We start from the raw sequence: 17,173 nt of genomic DNA, 5'->3' as shown, positions 1-17,173 counted from the left end.
CTATTTGTCTATTGTTTTTAATTGTTACGAATTAATATATCTTTGAATAGATTTTCTTGTACAAATCTTTTCCTTTAATACAAAGTTGTCAAAAAGACTCGAAGGTTGAATCTACTGCAGTTTATGTCACTACGAGGAACTTTAACTTTGTGTTGATTGTTTTCACTTCTTTAAGCGAAGTCTTTTAACTCTTTGTCCGTTTCTTTTATCTGTTTTCTACAGTTATACATTACGCCTATATTTTATGCTAACTATTATAACTTTGGCCATTATTTTTATTATTTTGTTATACATTATATGCTAACTATTTTAAGTTTTTTTCGTTGCTTTTAGCTAACTTTTTTAACTCTTTAACGTTACTTTTAGTTATTTCTACTGTTATACATTATATTCTAACTATGTTACTTTGGGCTTTAATTATTTCAACTGCTTTCTATATGTTTTAGCTTAATTTCCATTGTTTTTTTTTCCCACTACTTTTAGCTATTTTAACTCTTTGTCCATTTTTTTAAGCTGAATTTCAACAGTTTTTTTCACCACTTATTTGAACTCTTTTCCATCACGTTCAGCTGTAACTATTCCAACGGCTTTCCGTACATCTTTTAGCTAAATTAACACTATTTTCCCCGGCTACTTTTAGCTAACTTTTTTAACTCTTTTACGTTACTTTTAGCTATTTCAACTGTTATACATTATATTCTAACTATTTTAACTTTGTTTTTTAGCCAACTATTCGTTACTTTTAGCTATAATTATTTCAAAAGCTTTCTATATTTTTTTTAGCGTTTTCTTTTCCCACTACATTTAACTATTTTAACTAAACTTTAACAGTTTTTTCACCACTTTTAGCGAACTATTTTAACTCTGCTCAGTCCTGGTTGTGGTTCTCCTGTGCCTCCCTTCCCTCCAGCGGGCCCGGCAACACGGCCTCTGGCCTCCAGCAGCGTGGTGTCGGCTCCCAGCGGGGACCGGCGGTTGGTTGCAATCTGCAACCACTAGATCCTCCGCACTGCACCTTTAAGTATTCAAGATTCAAGATGTTTATTGTCACGCCGGTTATACAGGTACAATCGTGTGAAATACTTTTTGCTGGGAAGCTCCATTAAAATAATAAGTTATATTACGTTATGTATATATTACAATTATAAAAGGAAATACTTTGTACAAGGGCAAGAACATATACATTAAGAACATATACAGTATATACAGTATAAGATATATTTTTGTGTGAGAAGGTATAGTATATACAGCGGGTAAAATAAGTATTGAACACGTCACCATTCTTCTCAGTAAATATATTTCTAAAGGTGCTACTGACATGAAATTTTCACCAGATGTTGGTAACAACCCAAGTAATCCATACATATAAAGAAACCAAAACAAATAAGTTCAGAAATTAAGTTATGTGTAATAATGTGAAATGACAAAGGGAAAAAGTATTGAACACGCTTACTGATATTTATTTAATACTTTGTACAAAAGCCTTTGTTGGTAATGACAGCTTCAAGACGCCTCCTGTATGGAGAAACTAGTCGTATGCATTGCTCAGGGCTGATTTTGGCCCATTCTTCCACACAAACAGTCTCTGGGCCTCTTCTATGAACTCTGATCTTCAGTTCTTTCCATAGATTTTCAATTGGATTCAAGTCAGGTGATTGGCTGGGCCATTCTAGCAGCTTTATTTTCTTTCTCTGAAACCAATTGAGAGTTTCCTTGGCTGTGTGTTTGGGATCATTGTCTTGCTGAAATGTCCACCCTCGTTTCATCTTCATCATCCTGGTAGATGGCAGCAGATCTTTATCAAGAATGTCTCGGTACATTTTTCCATTCATCCTTCCTTCAATTATGTGAAGTTTGCCAGTACTGTATGCTGAAAAGCATCCCCACACCATGATGTTCCCACCTCCAGACTTCACTGTTGGTATGGTGTTTATAGGGTGATGTGCAGAGCCATTTGTCCTCCAAACATGGTGTGTATTATGGCATCCAAAGAGTTAAACTCATCTGACCAGACTATATTCTCCCAGTATTTCACAGGCTTGTCCAAATGTTGTGCAGCAAACTTTAAACGAGCTTCAACATGCTTTTTCCTCAGCAATGGAGTCTTGCGTGATGAGCGTGCATACAGGCCGTGGCGGTTGAGTGCATTACTTATTGATTTCTTTGAATCAATTGTACCTGCTAATTCCAGGTCTTTCTGAAGCTCTCCACAAGTGGTCCTTGGCTCTTGGACAACTCTTCTGATAATTCTTTTCACTCCTCTGTCAGAAATCTTGCGAGGAGCACCTGGTCGTGGCCAGTTAATGATGAAATGATGTTCTTTCCACATCTGGATTATGGCCCCAACAGTGCTCACTGGAACATTCAGAAGTTTAGAAATGCGTCCGTAACCAATGTCATCAGTATGTTTTGCAACAATAAGGTTGCGAAGGTCTTGAGAGAGCTCTTTGCTTTTGCCCATCATGAGATGTTTCTTGTGTGACACCTTGGTAATAAGACACCTTTTTATAGGCCACCAGTTGGGACTGAACCAGCTGATATTAATTTGCAGGGACAAGGGGCCAGATTGCTTTCTAATGACTGATAGATTTCAGCTGTTGTCTCGGCTTTCCATGCCTTTTTGCACCTCCCTTTCTTCATGTGTTCAATACTTTTCCCCTGTGTCACTTATCATTATTACACATAACTTAGTTTCTGAACGTATTTGTTTTGGTTTCTTTATATGTATGGATTACCTGGGTTGGTACCAACATCTGGTGAAAATTTCATGTCAGTAGCACCTTTGGAAATATATTTACTGAGAAAAATGGTGACGTGTTCAATACTTATTTTACCCGCTGTATATACAGTATATATAGTAACGTATACTAATTATGTTGATGAGGGGAGGCGGTAGAACGATTTTTTATTTTTTTTTAAACGGTCAAAATTGTGTTAGTTATTATTTGTGTGCCACTAGGGGGCAGCAGAATGAGATGCGAACATGATATTGATATATATAATTAAAGGGTGGTGGTCTGCAGGTCTGCAGGAGGAGAGGCGGTGCTCTGCCGCTCTGCTGCCGCTCTGCTGCCGCCTGCTGGTCGACATGTTCCCGGGTAAAAAGGGGGCTGGACGACCCAGACTACCAGCAGGACAACATGTCCAGTGTCTCAGTGTAAAGTCCGTCTGTCCATCGGAGTGACCGCCTGTTTGAGCTCCGAGCGGCCGAGCAGCGGCAGGATGGAGCGGAGCGGCGGAGGCGAAGAGAGCGGCGCGTCTCAACAAGCGAACTCGACGCGGAGACAGTTTCAAACCAAAACCAGCAAACTGAGCCCGAAGCTGAGCTCCAGAGAGCCGGAGGACAGGAAGGAGAGAGGCATGTGGATGTTCAAGAAGATGAAACGGAAGGAGAACGTCGTCCTGGACCGAGTCATCTCCTCCTCTCAGCCGGACCTCCTCTTCTCCTCTCAGGAAGCGGAGGCGGCGGAGGACGCGGCGGAGGACGCGGCGGAGGCGGCGAAGCTCTGCGGCAAAGGGGCCACCGGGAGCGGCCACCGGGAGAAGCTCAAATCCTCCAGCCCAAAGAAGCCCACCGTGGCTCACCTGGTGCAGTCCCACCACAAGAGCTCCTCTCTCGGGTCTGCGTGCCTGGAGAGGCTGGCAGAGCCGCCGCGACGCAGCAGCGGCAGCAGCGGTGGAGGAGCAGGCGAAGCGGCAACAGCTGCCGCAGCAGCGGAGAGACAGCTGGAGAGCAGAGATGAGCAGCAGGTGAGTTACTACCTGTCACGTGTGCTGGAGGTGGAGGTGGTGGTTTGGCCTTTTAATATAACAGTCTTAACTGACATGTGATCACAGGTTAATGGATGGTGGTGCTGCAGAGTGCAAAGTATAGACACAAAACAAACTAAGAATATAGATAGATTTATGACGTGGGAATTAAATGCACATTTAATTAAAAGTCAAATGTATCAACATTGTAATGCGATGCCACATGAGGACTATGGGTTGCAGCTAGTAACTGTTTTTACTATCAATAAATCTGCTCTGATTATCTTCTCAATTAATCCAGCTGATTGTCAGGCTATTAAATAGGCGTTATCAATCGCTGTAAGCCCCATAGATGTGGGTCAATAGGGGCCTACTGCACCGCCGAGTAGGTTTTTATCATCTATTTACATGGTAGATCACCAAAAGAAGGTTTAAAAGAAGACAACAGCGACCTCTAGCGACAGAAGTCTGGCGCTGTACTATAAACAGTGTGAAACTCACAATGTGTAGTTGTCTTTGTGTTTGTAGTTATTTTAACCCAAAACACAATGTTTTTCCCAAATCTAAACTCAAGTGTTTTTCAGGGTTCAGGGTTAACCCTTAACCCTTAGATAAGTGTTTTTTTTATTTTTTGCCTAAACCTGAAGAAGTTGTAGTTTTATTGCCTAAACCTAAAGAAGTTGTAGTTTTGTTGCCTAAACCTAAAGAAGTTGTAGTTTTATTGCCTAAACCTAAAGAAGTTGTAGTTTTGTTGCCTAAACAAAAATAAGTTGTAGTTTTGTTGCGTAAACCTAAAGAAGTTGTAGTTTTAATGCCTAAACTTGGAGAAGTTGTAGTTTTGTTGTCTAAACCTAAAGAAGTTGTAGTTTTAATGCGTAAACCTAAAGAAGTTGTAGTTTTGTTGCCTAAACCTAAAGAAGTCTTTTTATTTGTGCTCAAAATGTGACGTTTTATTCAGGTTTACAACGTGTTGCTTTTCAGTTTCACTTTCTCTTATACAACAGTAGGTGCAGTAGGCCCCTACTGACCCACATCTATAGTGCTAATAGCGACTGATAACGCCTATTTAATGGCCTGATAACATTCGAATCAGGTGATTCATTCCAGAGAAATAGTAAAAATGCTCATCACGGTTTCATAAAGCTCAAAGTGAAGCATCTGTTTCTTGTTTGCACTGATATAAAATGCAGAAAAACCTCACGAGTGAGAATCTGGAACCAGGAAACAGTCGGTACCCCAGAGTCTGCAACCGAGAGAGTTTATTAATAAAGAAGAGCTGTGACTCATCCTGTGAAATCTGCAATCCAAATCCATATCTACGGCATAAACAGGCTACAGACGGACCGCTGGGGGAAACCCTGCAGGGCTGACACTCACATGAGACCGGGGAGGTCCTGCACATCTCGGCAGGAAAACAAACCCAGTTTGCAGGATGCATGCAGAGGATGGGTATATACTATATATATGTATATGTGTATAATAAGATGAGCCTAACTGCTGGGTGTGTTGATGCCCTGCAGACACTAAATAAACTCACTAAACCAACAACTCACTAAAGTAAACCAGCTAACACAAACTGTCTTGGTTATGCACACATGGAGGATAAGATCAGATGCACCTTTGTATAGTAAGAATAACTAAAAAGAGTTGTTGTTGTGTTGCCTCACAGTGAGCAGAGGAAACAGTGGAGCTGTCTGCAGCTGGAAACAGTTAAACTAATTGTGGATGATGCGTCAGCTCCAGGAACACAGCTGTACTGACTTTAGTAATGGCTGCAGTCCATTTTAAAATAAATATACATATGTAAATACTTTTATGCTTTCAGGGTACGTTTACTTCACAAACATACCCCCAAAACTATTCTATTTTTTAAAATAAGATCAAGTGTGTTGTGGACGATGGCTCACGTGACCAGAACAATCATTTTCAGTTATATTGGTGCTTTAGGTTACAGCAAAAGGTACAATCTGTGCTCTGGTGTTTTGAACAGACTCAGACTTAACAATAAAACCACTTTTTGTGGTTTTCCAGGGAGTAAAGTTCAACAACAAGAACAACATCTAGTGCAGGGACTTCCCACCAGCAGAAATGCTGCACAGAAGTATTTTACGGACGGATAAACTGTTGTTCAAGAAGAAATCGTTGAGCTGTAACAAAAACAAATTGTAATTTTTGGGATTAAAGCTGCAGTAGGCAGAATATTTTTGGCATCATTGGGCAAAAAATCCCTTAATAACCTTTCAGCATATTTTAATTCAAGTGTTCTGAGAGAAAACTAGACTTCTGCTCCTCCTCATGGCTCTGTTTTCAGGCTTTAGAAAATATAGCTTTGACCAATCACAGGTCATTTCATTGAGAGAGAGCGTTCCTATTGGCTGTTCATTCAACAGAGGCAGCTGTCAATCACTCACAAACTCCGATCAAACTGTCAAACTAGGCAGCGCTGATCAAATATGAATCAATATTCTTTTACGTTAATGCCTATTTCTGAGTGAGATCCAGCCGGTGTAAATGATTAGCTCCTTCATGAAAGTGATTTACTGTAGAGCGATGTAGTAAGGGAGGAGGCTGCAGGAGCCGAGGAAATGGCCATCACGTCAGGGGAGATGTGAGATAGAGATTCATTTTTTGCCAGTCATCATTACTGTCAGCGTGGGAGGATAGCGGACACTAGAATCTGTCTTCTGAAACAAATGGAGATGCATCCTGCAGAGCCCTTGTTTGGAGTACAAATACTCTGTTATGTTTTGGAGGGTTGGTAGTACGAGACAAGAGATGAAATATCTTTCTTTGCCTGGAGCCGTTGTTGTTTCCCTGCAGGGGTCACATGTCAGGTGTTATGAAGTCTGCTTTGTGAGTCACACAGGCGCACACCAGCGTCCCAGTGAGTAATGTCAAACAGACACAGCACCAGAGAATAGGAGCTGTAGAAGTCATTACTTCACACGTTGGACAGGTTATTGAGCAGGCTGTGATTTGTTGTACGCCGTTTATTGACGGGGATGCCGTCACTTAATGAGTTTCCACTGTGCGGAGCGGCTGACTAAGGGAAAAAACATCAAGTTTAATGATAGCAAATGTAAGAACTATTTGTTCCAGTTGTTTCTTTGTGTGTCTATCAGCTCATGTAATATTCATCCATGTCAAAGGATCTCAGCAGTATTGGTTCAGGGTGTTTGTTCAGTCATTGCATGTGAGTTTTGCATACTGGTGGTGGCGTTTTTTGGGGATGTTTTATGTGCATGTAAAATTTCAAAGAATGCTTTTGTAATGAATCATCATGTCACTCACTGTTCCACTCCAAAAAGCTGCTTTTACATCACTTCTTTGCAAATAAATAGACTCCTATAGGACTACGTATATTAGACTTGTGTACATATTTGGTCAAAATAGTAATTAATAAGTGTGGGAAAAAACAAATCGATCCACCGATGTATCGTGATGGTTTTTTTTAAAAATTTTTAAATAGATGTTTTAATGACAGAATCGATATATTTACTTCATTTGAGTCTGTGTGGAGGTAGAAGGAAGTTACCGCTTTTAATGTTGTAGTCTGAGTAACTTGACGTCATATCCGTTCCGTATCCGTCAACCAAAACAAACCTCAGAAAGTCTAAACCGTTGGAGGGTCGTCGTGGAGACGACCTGCACCCTCCCATGTTAAATCCAGCGTGGTAAACACTACACATTCAGTAAAGGATGGAAACACTTTGGGTTTCACACATTGACAGGAAAAGCAGAGCTAGACAGAGCAGAGCTAAAGCTGCATGATAACTCTGTCACGCTCATTTAAAAAAAAAGAAGGCCAAAATGTGTCTGAAAATCAGGCTGAAAAAAAAGTCAGAGAAAATGCCAAAATATGTCAAAATAAATTCTGAAATATGGCAGATATCTGTCTGAATGAAAGTCTGAAAAATTTCTGAAATATTTCCGAAAAAAAAGTGCGAAAAAGTAAGCAGGAAACGTCATCGGTAACGTGGCGGTGGAGCCGGCCGTCGCTCTCGTCTCCATGGTCAAATGGGCCGACGCTACGACTGTAGAGCACCCAGATACTGACATTTATGTTCTCTGCATTGAAACGGCCCCGATGGAGCTGACCATGGATGGATAAAGAGAACGGAGCTGACGGGAGAGCTAGAGACCACCTTGGAGAAGTTACAGGAAATAGACACGTGGGACTACGTCCGCTTTTCAAAATAAGGTGTTAACAAAGAGAACTATATTTACAAAATACATCTATGGAAATCAGATTGATGGATTATATTCACCAGAAGTATAAAAGATTATAAATTAAAAAGAAGATACCACTAATCTGTGAGGGAAACGTCTTTATTCTTTGAGTTGTGGGTTGCTGGATAATCAATAATTCCTGCCAATGATCCTGATATATTTGACTTCAGGACATCTCTGACTACATACATGCTGAAACATTTTTACTGGATTCATTTAGAGATTTCCAAAGTAAAAGTCCGTAGAAGTGTATGATTATAGTAAATAGTATAAATAAATATAAAGGAGGATTCAGACTTTAAGGTCTGTATTTAGGACTCTAGACTGACCTTAGAGGTGTCTGTGACCTCAGTAGACTTCTGTCCTGTCAGTCAGGATTACTCCACTGGAGAAGGATTATAGTGGAGCCAACCAGCACGGTTCCTCCTCTTCCTCCTCACCTCTCGCTCCTTCATTCATTCATTCAGCTGTAACACCGACTGCACCACAGACTCGCTGCGTCTAGTTCTGCCAATCTGGACTTACCTTTGAAGTATCCTCAGTTCTTCGTCCGTCTCACCACCTCACCTGGTCTGTATCGTCCCCCCCTACCACCTTCGTCCTCCTCGACCCTGGATCTCTTAATAAGCGAGGCCCCGGTGGCAGAGTCCCGTCTAGTGATCCGAGGGTTACTTCGCTGTGCCTCCTGGGATGAACCCTTCTCGCTCGCCTCCACATGTGGTCGGCTGCTGTCGGTGAGCATCACGGCGCTCTATTTGATCGCCATCTGGACGACGGAGGTCTGAAGATGTGTTTCTTGTGATATTTATTCGGTTACGTCTACCTGATGTCCACAACGTCACTTATTGGCTCTTAAAATGAAAGATTTTTGTTGAGCTTTGTACTGAAAGTACACAAAGCATCAAGAGTAGTTTGCATAAAGATAACTTCAAATAAAATATGATGTATTATTATAGATTAAGAGACGATAAAGATACTCAATATAGCAGCGTATAAAGTCATTCAATATTAAATTATTATATATATATATAGTTCTGAAATGGGGCATTGCGCATGAGTACTTTTACTTTTGGTACTTTGATGCTTTTGTCTGAAAAATGTCCAACAAATATCTGAAAAATTACATAAAAATGTCTGAAAAATGTCTGAAAAAAGAATGAAGAAAGGCAGAAGAAAAGTAAAAAAAAATGTCAGAAAAAAGGTCCTAAAAATGACTGTAAAATATCTGAAATGGTCTGAAAAATTACCAAAGAATGTCCGAAAAAAAGGCAGAAGAAAAGTCTGAAAAATGAATGAAAAATGTCAAATATAAAGGAGGAAGAAAAGTCCAAAAAATGTCAGACAAAATGTCCTAAAAAGGTCCAAAAAATGTCTGAAAGATGGTAGAAGAATATCCGAAAAAAAGGCAGAAGAAAAGTCCGAAAAAGGTACGAAAAATGACTGAAAAATATCCGTAAAATGTCTGAAAAATTACAGAAGAAAAGTCAGAAAAATGTCTGAAAAAAAACCCTCTAAAGAATCCATCGGTACCGACCAGGTCAGGCTAGCAGGTCATGAAGGAGGTTAAATAACGCTCCAAACTGACACTAAATTTTGGCGAGCAAAAACATGTCATGTCCATTTTCAAAGGGGTCCCTTGACCTCTGACCTCCACATGAGTGAATGTAAATAGGTTCTATGGGTACCCACGAGTCTCCCCTTTACAGACATGCCCACTTTATGATCATCACATGCAGTTTGGGGCAAGTCATAGTCAAGTCAGCACACTGACACACTGACAGCTGTTGTTGCCTGTTGGGCTGCAGTTTGACATGTTATGATTGGAGCATATTGTTTTATGTTAAATGCAGTACCTGTGAGGGTTTCTGGATCAATATCTGTAGTATAAATGTAAACAAAGTGTTAAAAAGTACAATATTCCCTCTGAGATGTAGTGGAGTAGAAGTATAAAGTATCATGAAATGGTGAAGTGAAGTTAAAGTACATCAGTGTGTTTCTCTGAGAGAGCTTTCCTCTTCCTGTGCCGTATTGATCACGGAGGTGTGTATCGGCAGCAGTATTGATGTTAATGGGCCCTTTGAGGTTGGACCGTTGTGTTATGGAGGACATGAAGAAGATGGATGTTTAACTCTCCTCACCGCTTTTATTGACTTTATTTCCAGCCGCCCTCGCCACCGTCTCTAATCTTCACACGTCTGTCGTTGTGGGTGCTAGTTTGTCACTTTACATGTGACACATAAAGATCCGGCTACTGGTCATGAAAATAAATAAATACATAAATAAAGTAGAGCTGAGAAGATTAGCTGATTAATTGATTAGTCGATCAAAAGAAAATCATTTTTTAAATTTATTTTCTTTTCAAGCAACATTTGCTGCTTTTCTTTCTGTCATATATGAAAGTAAATACAATATTTTTTCACTACCATTAATCAGTTAATTGGGAAGATATTTGGCACATTAATAGATATTGAAAATAAATGTTAGTCGCAGCTCTAAAATAAAGAAAGCTGACGTCATGGCCGTCACTTGATTATCCAGTAAAAATGGTGCTGAATGTAGCACGAAGGTTTTACAAGGGAGGAAGGGTCTAATGTAAGGTGCTATTGAGTTGCATTATGGGAAATGTAGTACTTTTGAGCTTGACTCATAACTAGGGCTGTCAATCGATTAAAATATTTAATCGCAAATTAATCACACATTTTTTTATCTGTTCAAAATGTAACTTAAAGGGAGATGTCATGGTTGATACCAATGGATTCATCAGGTTATGTAGTTTCATTTTTCAGACTTTTTTCTTTACATTTTTGGGACTTTCCTTCTGCCTTTTTTGGATTTGTTTTTGGTAATTTTTCGGTCTTTTTGTCGGTCATTTTTCTGACTTTTCTTCTCTCTTTCTTCCACCTTTTTTCAGACATTTTTCTGACTGTTTTCAGACCATTTTCAGACTTTTCTTCTGCCTTTTTTTGGACATTTTTCTGTAATTTTTCTGAAATTTTTTGGGCCGTTTTCACACTTTTCTTCTGCCTTTCTTACACCTTTTTTCGGATTTTTTTTCAGACATTTTTCAGATTTTTCTTCTGCTTTTCTTCCGCATTTTTCCGTATTTTTTCAGCCCAGTCAGTTTTTCCTCAACAAAACTTTGAACAAATTTGGAGCGTTATTTACAAGCTAGTATGACATGGATGCTACCGATGGATTCATCAGGTTTTATAGTTTTATATGATACCAGTATCTTCACTCTAGCTTTAAAACTGAGCCCTCTATAACCTAGAAATCACAAGTCATGTTAACGCGTTAAAGAAATTAGTGGTGTATATACAGTATATATATATAGGTACTGGAAATAATCCTGACAGACAAAAGACTAAATCCTCCTTGGCTGCGATCACACACAGATGTGTGTGTGTAAACACAAATACACCATCCTAAAATAGGTGTGTAGCTGATGGGATTGTGTGTGATCTGCTGCTATTCTCAGTTTGCTGCTCTGCTTCCTGATTTACTGCCACACAGTTCACAGTTAATCCTCCTCTAAGCAGCTTGTTAACTCTGGCGGTTAACTCCGGTTACTCCCATCACGTAAAGTTAAGACTCTTTGTTTCTGTGCCGTGAGGAAGCAGTGAAATCATCCTCAACCTCAGGAGCTGCACTGCTGCTGTCTTTCATATTCCTTAGAGATATCTGCAACCTCATTTTGCCTCCGTCTTTACTAAAGCTGTCAAAGTTAACGCGATAATAACGCAACTTATTCATTTTTAGGTTGTAGCGGGGTCAGTTTTCATTGGATTGAATTAACTAGTCTTTTTCTATTAAATAACCTTTTAGAATGAATATAACTCGTCAGTGCGTGACTACTTTCGTGTGCAGTGCAAATGTTGTTTTTAAAAGGCTAAACGCCAACAAATATGGATTGTAGCAGAATATTTCGTTAGATAACAAAGTGTGAAATTTTGGAAATGATAACATTGCTCTTTTGTCAATACATAAAAAAAATAAAATGCTCTGGAGTTATTGGAAATATTTAGGATTAGGGCTGAGATAACAACGTGTCTATGCAGATTCATTTTAACGCCACTAATTTCTTTAACGCAACTTGCGATTTTTAGGTTGTAGAGGGCTCATTCTTAAAGCTAGAGTGAAAATACTGGTATCATATGAAACTAGAAAACCTACCAACCAAGGAAGTTAAATCTCAAGCTCCAAACTTGCAGAAAATTTTGGCCATTTTGGTCTCCACCAATCTATTTAGCTGCTAAATGCTCCGCTATGTTCACCAGCTGGTCTCTAACTGAGTCTGTTCGCTGTTGTTGCCGGCCATGAAACCAAAACAAAGACGTTGGATTAGTCAGTTAAGAAAGCGTTGTCTCTGTGGTCTTTGTTATTGTGATAGCACCGATGGATGAGGGCTTCAGTGCTGACTAAACACTCACTGGGTTTTCTATTAGCTTGTCTGTGTGTTTCTAACTGTAGTATTTCATGTTGTATGTGAGCTTATACTCTAAATATTATGTATGTTGGGTTTTTTTTGGTGGCGTGTGGTGTTCAATCAGTGTTTTCATATAAACAACGCATGTGTAACGTGAAAGGTGTCAGAGTTGTTTCGCCGCTGAGCTGGCGGCTGCAGGTTAGGTTCATTGTTGACTCTAAATTGCCCGTAGGTTACGCTATAACCTAGATCAGAAAACTTGGCACACATCAAACGTTTTCAGCCTTCAGGAAACGAGTCGGTGTTTCATAATGTGTGAAACTGATTTCTGTTGTTTGTAGTGGTTTGTGTCTCTTTGTAGTTGTTTTTTTGTCTCTTTGTAGAGGTTTAGTGTCTTTTTGTAGTTGTTCTGCGTCTCTTTATAGTTGTTCTGCGTCTCTTTGTAGTTGTTCTGTGTCTCTTTGTAGTTGTTCTGCGTCTTTTTATAGTTGTTTTGTGTCTCTTTGTAGCTGTTTTGTGTCTCTTTGCGATCGTCGCCTTTGTGTCTCTTTAGTCGTTTTGCGTCTCTTTCTAGTTGTTTTGCATCTCTGTAGTTGTTTTGTGTTTCTTTGCGATCGTCCTCTTTGTAGTCGTTTAGCGTCGCTTTCTAGTTATTTTGTGTCTCTTTGTAGTCATTTGTGTCTCTTTGTAGTCTTTGAAAGGTGTCAGATGTTGTTTCGCCGCTGAGCTTGCGGCTGCAGGTTAGGTTCATTGTTGACTCTATATTGCCCGTAGGTTACGTTATAACCTGTGTATGTTATCTTCTGGGGTTACGGTCGCGGTTTTAAACGTTTTAAAGGTTTTAAAGAAGTGGTTAACGTTGTAAATTGAAACAAAACAAATGAAAAAAATGCAACAAAACGACTGCGTTAGGTTTAGTAAAAAACATCATCATTAAAACAAGTGACCGTTGACTTTTAGCGTCACACGGGACACAAAGTCCTGTGCTTGTTTCCCCTCAAAACGTACCAGGCTGCTGAATATATATATAATATAATACGTGATTGTTTTCAGTTGTGTAAAGTTGACCTGGAACACTTCGTCCTCTCAGCCCAGCTGGTTGACTTCATCTCCTTATTCAACACCATCATCACGTCTCAACTGGACTTACCCCACTTATCACATCATCACACTACATACTGATTCAACCTCCACACAGACACTCACAGCCTCTCTTCTTAGTATTATTAGTATTATTACTACCTTGTTTTTTTGCAGTTACCACCCAGTGGAATTTCCGCAGCTTGCAGATCAGAAAACTTGGCACACATCGAACGTTTTCAGCCTTCAGGAAACGAGTCTGTTTCATAATGTGTGAAACTGATTTCTGTTGTTCCAGCCGGCAGCCAGGAGACGCTGATATGACGCTTTGTGCATTGTGCATCCCTAATCAACACAGGATCCTTTGATTTCTTTAAATACACTTTAGAACTCAGTAATGGGAGAAAATAAGTAGTAAAGGTGGAGACTCTTCTAGTGAAATAATGTGAAAATCAACAGTTTATGACCTCCTGTGGTGGATATCTTCTGCAGTGCATTGACCCAGACGTATTTGAAAGTAGCCTCTTCTCATATACCACACAGTCGTATACAGTAAAGTGCTCATGTATTATCACATTATAGAGGTATTGATCTGTGTAAGTGGATAGGTGTGTGTTGACAGGATGCAGCATCCCCTGCAGAGTCCTTCTGCAGCTTTAAGAGTGATGTATGGAGACATTAATGTTTGATTAACAGCAGCTTCTCATTGGAGGAGCACTGACACATGTACAATCACATTTTATAAAATAAAACTTCAATAATTACACCAGTTGAGGATGTGAAACCTGCAACACAGTACATACAGTAGATAGATCAGGAGGGACTGACAGCACTTTGTGTCTCTTTGTAGTCACTTTGTGTCTCTTTGTAGTCACTTTGTGTCTCTTTGTAGTCACTTTGTATCTCTTTGTAGTCACTTTGTGTCTCTTTGTAGTCACTTTGTATCTCTTTGTAGTCACTTTGTGTCTCTTTGTAGTTTTTTGTGTCTTTGTAGTTGTTTTGCGTGTCTTTGTAGTAGTTCTGTGTCTCTTTGTAGTCACTTTGTATCTCTTTGTAGTCACTTTGTGTCTCTTTTATAGTCACTTTGTATCTCTTTGTAGTCACTTTGTGTCTCTTTGTAGTCACTTTGTGTCTCTTTGTGTCTCTTTGTAGTTGTTTGTGTCTCTTTGTAGTTGTTTTGTGTGTCTTTGTAGTAGTTCTGTGTCTCTTTGTAGTTGTTTGTGTCTCTTTGTAGTTGTTTTGCATGTCTTTGTAGTAGTTCTGTGTCTCTTTGTGGTTGTTTTGCATCTCTTTGCATTATGTGTCTTTTTGTGTCTCTTTATAGAGATTTTGCATCCTTTCATAGTGGTTTTGTGTCTCTTTGCGGTTCATTTGAATGTATTTGTAGTTATTTGTTGTCTCTTTGTAGTCATTTTGTATCTTTGTAGTTATTTTGTGTGTCTTTGCAGTGTTTTTTTTTCTCTTTGTAGTAAATTTGCATCTCTTTGTGGTCGTTTTTTGTCTCTTTGTGGTCATCTTTTTGTCATTTTGTGTGTCTTTTTAGTTGTTTCACAAATATTTGTAGTCATTTTGAATTTGTTTCTTACTCGTTTTGTGTCTCTTTATTGTCGTTTTGTGTATCTTTGTGGACGTTCTACTCCTCTTTGTAGTCATTTTGTGTCTCTTTGTGGTCATTTTGAATGTCTTTTGGTTCTGGTTTGTTGTCTCTGCAGTTATTTTAAGTCTCTTTGTGGTCGTTTTGCGTCTCTTTGTAGTTGTTCAATTGACTTTGTAATGTCCATGTTTCCATGTTTTGTGTGTGTGTTGATGGTTGAAGTAATAAATGATGGAGAAGTTTCACTATACGTCCCTGTACAGTATAGTTGATGTAATTATATGATGCTCGTGAGCTGCCAGAGTTCAGCCTGTTGCAAGATGATAAAACCGCTCTCTGAATGTTTGGAAAGTTACGATATAAACCGTTGGCGTCCGTTGCATCACATCAGGTGATGAAGCAGAGTTGGGCCATAAGGCTCTACTGTAGGTCTGTTATGTATGTTCAGTTCCTGCATTGCCACAGCAGAGGAGGAGATGCTGCTGCTGCAGTGGAAGTGAGGCTTATACAAGAATGGAAAAAAAACACACAGCAGCTCGACAACACTGATCAGATGGGAGGAAGCTACTCTCGTGTAATTTCCTGTTAGTGGTCGCCCCAGGGACGAGTTACCGGGCTGTATCAGACACTTCAGTCAATGTTGGCGGTGTGTGCAGATACAACCGAGGAAGTGAAGGCTGCTCTCCGGCGACGGCTCTTATAGCGGCTTTTATTTCTCTGAAAGATGTCGGTGAGTTTTATTTGGAGGAGTTTTGCTCCGTGCGGTTATGATTGTGCAGTTTGTGATGAATGCATTAATTTGTCCTGGCAGGGTATGGCGGCTCCGTGCTCGTCGGGGGTCACGCCTGAGCGAGCCGTCCCCAGCTCGGGGATGTACAAGCTGGAGATTGAGCTGAGGAGAGGACACAATCTGGCCGTCAGGGACAGAGGAGGTAACGTCTTGAACTTCTTTTTCTTTTTCTGTTGTTGTGTTTATGGATCTGTGAGAACTTTTCTTGTGTTCTTAGGCAGCAGTGATCCGTACGTGAAGTTCAAGCTCGCTGGTAAAGAGGTGTTCAGAAGCAAAACCATCCACAAGAACCTGAACCCGGTGTGGGAGGAGAAGACGACGTTGATCGTGGACTGTCTGAGTGACCCTTTGTATGTGAAGGTAAAGACACTCTCATGCTCAAAGCTTTTCCATGTTAATTATTAATGAGCACGAGAGTGAGCGGAGATTTGTTTGTTGCTCCTCTGCAGGTGTTTGACTACGACTTCGGCCTTCAGGACGACTTCATGGGTTCAGCTTACCTTTACCTGGAGTCTCTGGAGCAGCAGAGGTAAGTCAGCCTCATATTCAATCACAAACTAAACTACTCTTTTCAGTTGCATTACTTTGTCACGTCAGGACATCACAAACATTTTCAAACTTCTTTTTTTTGGACAATATTCACACTTTTTGTTTTTCAGACATTTTTCAGACTTTTTTTTCAGACTTTTTTTCAGACTTTTTTTTCGGACATTTTTCAGATTTTTTTTCAGACTTTTTGTTTGACATTTTTCAAACTTCTTTTTTTTTGGACATTATTCACAATTTTTGTTTTTCAGACATTTTTCAGATTTTTTTTTCGGAATTTTTTTACAGACTTTTTTTCAGACTTTTTTTTAGACTTGTTTTCTGTCTTTCTTCCACCTTTTTTCTGTAATTTTTCGGATATTTTTCGGTAATTTCGATATGACACCAGTATCTCGCTTGATGGAAACTTGTGAAATGAGTGTTTAGAGGTAGATTTGTGTGCAGCATAACTAAAATCTGTTCAGGCATTGTGAAGAGGAGATATCAACATCTAAACTGCCCACAAATTTGAGGATGTAGCTTTCAAGGAGCGTAACGTCAGTAGGCTTTTAGGTGTCAGGTGGCTGATTTCAACATGTTGACCCAGAGAAACATACACAGGTCTCCTTAAAGCTCCTTAAAGCTACTGAGTGGAACTTTAATTTTGTGTTGATTTTGGCGGCGGTCCCTGTGAGTCCCTTTAGAAAAGCTCTCATTTGACTGCAGCAGGGTCTGACAGTCTGCCCCGCTCAGTCCTGGTTCTGGTTCTAAGGTGCCT

At 39.8% G+C, this 17,173-nt stretch overlaps 1 protein-coding gene across 9 annotated transcripts in view; it reads left to right on the top strand.

The window, feature by feature from the left end:
- The first annotated feature begins 2,906 nt into the window (after positions 1-2,906).
- Positions 2,907-17,173, top strand: part of mctp1b (multiple C2 domains, transmembrane 1b) — a 32,653-nt gene continuing 18,386 nt past the window's right edge. For 3 of the 9 annotated variants that reach the window (XM_037753024.1, XM_037753022.1, XM_037753021.1), the window contains exons 1-4: positions 2,908-3,750; positions 15,889-16,012; positions 16,088-16,230; positions 16,320-16,399. In XM_037753024.1, the coding sequence (XP_037608952.1) occupies positions 3,223-3,750; positions 15,889-16,012; positions 16,088-16,230; positions 16,320-16,399 (875 nt within the window). In that variant the 5' untranslated portion in view covers positions 2,908-3,222. Of the gene's footprint in view, positions 3,751-15,636; positions 15,811-15,888; positions 16,013-16,087; positions 16,231-16,319; positions 16,400-17,173 lie in introns of those variants that run through there. The other 6 variants (XM_037753023.1, XM_037753020.1, XM_037753019.1 and 3 more) reach the window with 5 other exon arrangements.

Source organism: Sebastes umbrosus, chromosome 19 (assembly GCF_015220745.1).
Source record: "Sebastes umbrosus isolate fSebUmb1 chromosome 19, fSebUmb1.pri, whole genome shotgun sequence".
Lineage (NCBI taxonomy): Eukaryota > Metazoa > Chordata > Actinopteri > Perciformes > Sebastidae > Sebastes > Sebastes umbrosus.
Note: the sequence above shows the minus strand (reverse complement) of the source record. Positions and strands in the feature narration are given on the sequence as shown.